Source organism: Amphimedon queenslandica, unplaced genomic scaffold, assembly GCF_000090795.2.
Source record: "Amphimedon queenslandica unplaced genomic scaffold, v1.1 AMPQUscaffold_1626_Cont26366, whole genome shotgun sequence".
NCBI classification, from domain to species: Eukaryota; Metazoa; Porifera; class Demospongiae; order Haplosclerida; family Niphatidae; genus Amphimedon; species Amphimedon queenslandica.
The window spans coordinates 1-1192 of record NW_003558033.1 but is presented as its reverse complement, the minus strand read 5'-3'; the positions used below and the strand labels follow the sequence as shown (position 1 = coordinate 1192).

General features: G+C 29.8%; 1 protein-coding gene across 1 annotated transcript; it reads left to right on the top strand.

The window, feature by feature from the left end:
* Positions 1-6: 6 nt before the first annotated feature.
* LOC109593413 (uncharacterized) lies at positions 7-1061 on the top strand. Its single transcript, XM_020008503.1, has 8 exons — positions 7-76; positions 133-202; positions 257-294; positions 337-482; positions 524-629; positions 678-712; positions 763-793; positions 840-1061. Exons 2-8 carry the CDS (start codon positions 184-186, stop codon positions 933-935), a joined length of 471 nt encoding a protein of 156 aa, XP_019864062.1. The 5' UTR covers positions 7-76; positions 133-183; the 3' UTR covers positions 936-1061.
* Positions 1062-1192: the final 131 nt, after the last annotated feature.

Below are 1192 nucleotides of genomic sequence, written 5' to 3'. Positions count from 1 at the left end.
CTCTGATATAAACGAAGATAATGAAGCAAGTTTGTTATTTGAAATTTTGCCAACTTCTGATTCTACAGGCTGCAAGGTACTAGTACACTTATTATACTGTTATAAATAATAAATATGGCAAATGACATTTAGGATGAAATTTGTGATTCCCATAAAGTTATCTTTCTACATTCAAAAACCTCAATGTATTTATCTGTTAATGGTAAGTATAATTACAAACTTATTATCAATAGTTTTATATTGATTTTGATTGCAGTAAAACCACATTCAGATGAGACTGGTATTATATATGATGTAAGTTTTGTAATAATGATTTTATAGCATCTATTTTTGTAGCTTTCTGTTCATGAAGATTGCAGTTCATTGCAAACTCAGTTTGAAGTGCTACTGGTAGATGGTGTTGCTCAAGGTGTTTTGTCTCCTCTTTGTGATGCATATAATGCCATAGGAATCACTTTGTTTTTTCAAGAATCTCATGAAAAGTTTGTAGCTGTAAATTGCAATAATTCTTATTTACAAATAGATTGAAAAAAGATAAGACTTTAACAGATGTTGAGGAAGATGTAAACGCAAGACTAGTGGAGCTGAAAGAAGCAAACTTTGATCACAGGCTTAAAGTCATGTTGGAGGTAGAAAAATTATGCTGCACACAAAAATTACCAACAATGAATTTTTAGATGTTAAATTTTAAGGACATCGTGCCTAAAGACAGGTATTAGTATTATTAACATATATTTTTGGCTTTGATCACAGTAAATTTAGCATTAAACTAGTTGAAGAAATATTAAGGAAGGTACTAGTAATTATTATTTCATAGTGATACAATTGGCATTCCATAGGATGATGAAGGGAAGTGGTGGACTCTTGATTTGCATATTCATAGTTTGCCTACAATAGATCTGATCTGTCATGTACACATAAAATATAATTTATAGAGATAACGTATGAAAAATCGCTCGAGCGGCCTGACACTAGAATTTGGAGGGCTCCTGCTCCTCTTACAGAGTTATTTAATAAAATGAATAACTTACGTATTGATGCTAAACAATTGTTGAAAAAAAATGGTAAACTTAGATCTATATATAATATTATTACATATACATGTAAATTTTTTATCTTTAAAAATTACGGTATAGCAGACAATAGCTTTAAAATTATTCTTCCTTGCCTAAAAAATTATGTGAATGGTGAT

Coding starts and splice junctions, on each gene's coding strand:
- LOC109593413 (XM_020008503.1), top strand. Junction 295..336: donor AGACTGGTATTATATATGAT/GTAAGTTTTGTA, acceptor CTATTTTTGTAG/CTTTCTGTTCATGAAGATTG. Junction 713..762: donor GACATCGTGCCTAAAGACAG/GTATTAGTATTA, acceptor CAGTAAATTTAG/CATTAAACTAGTTGAAGAAA.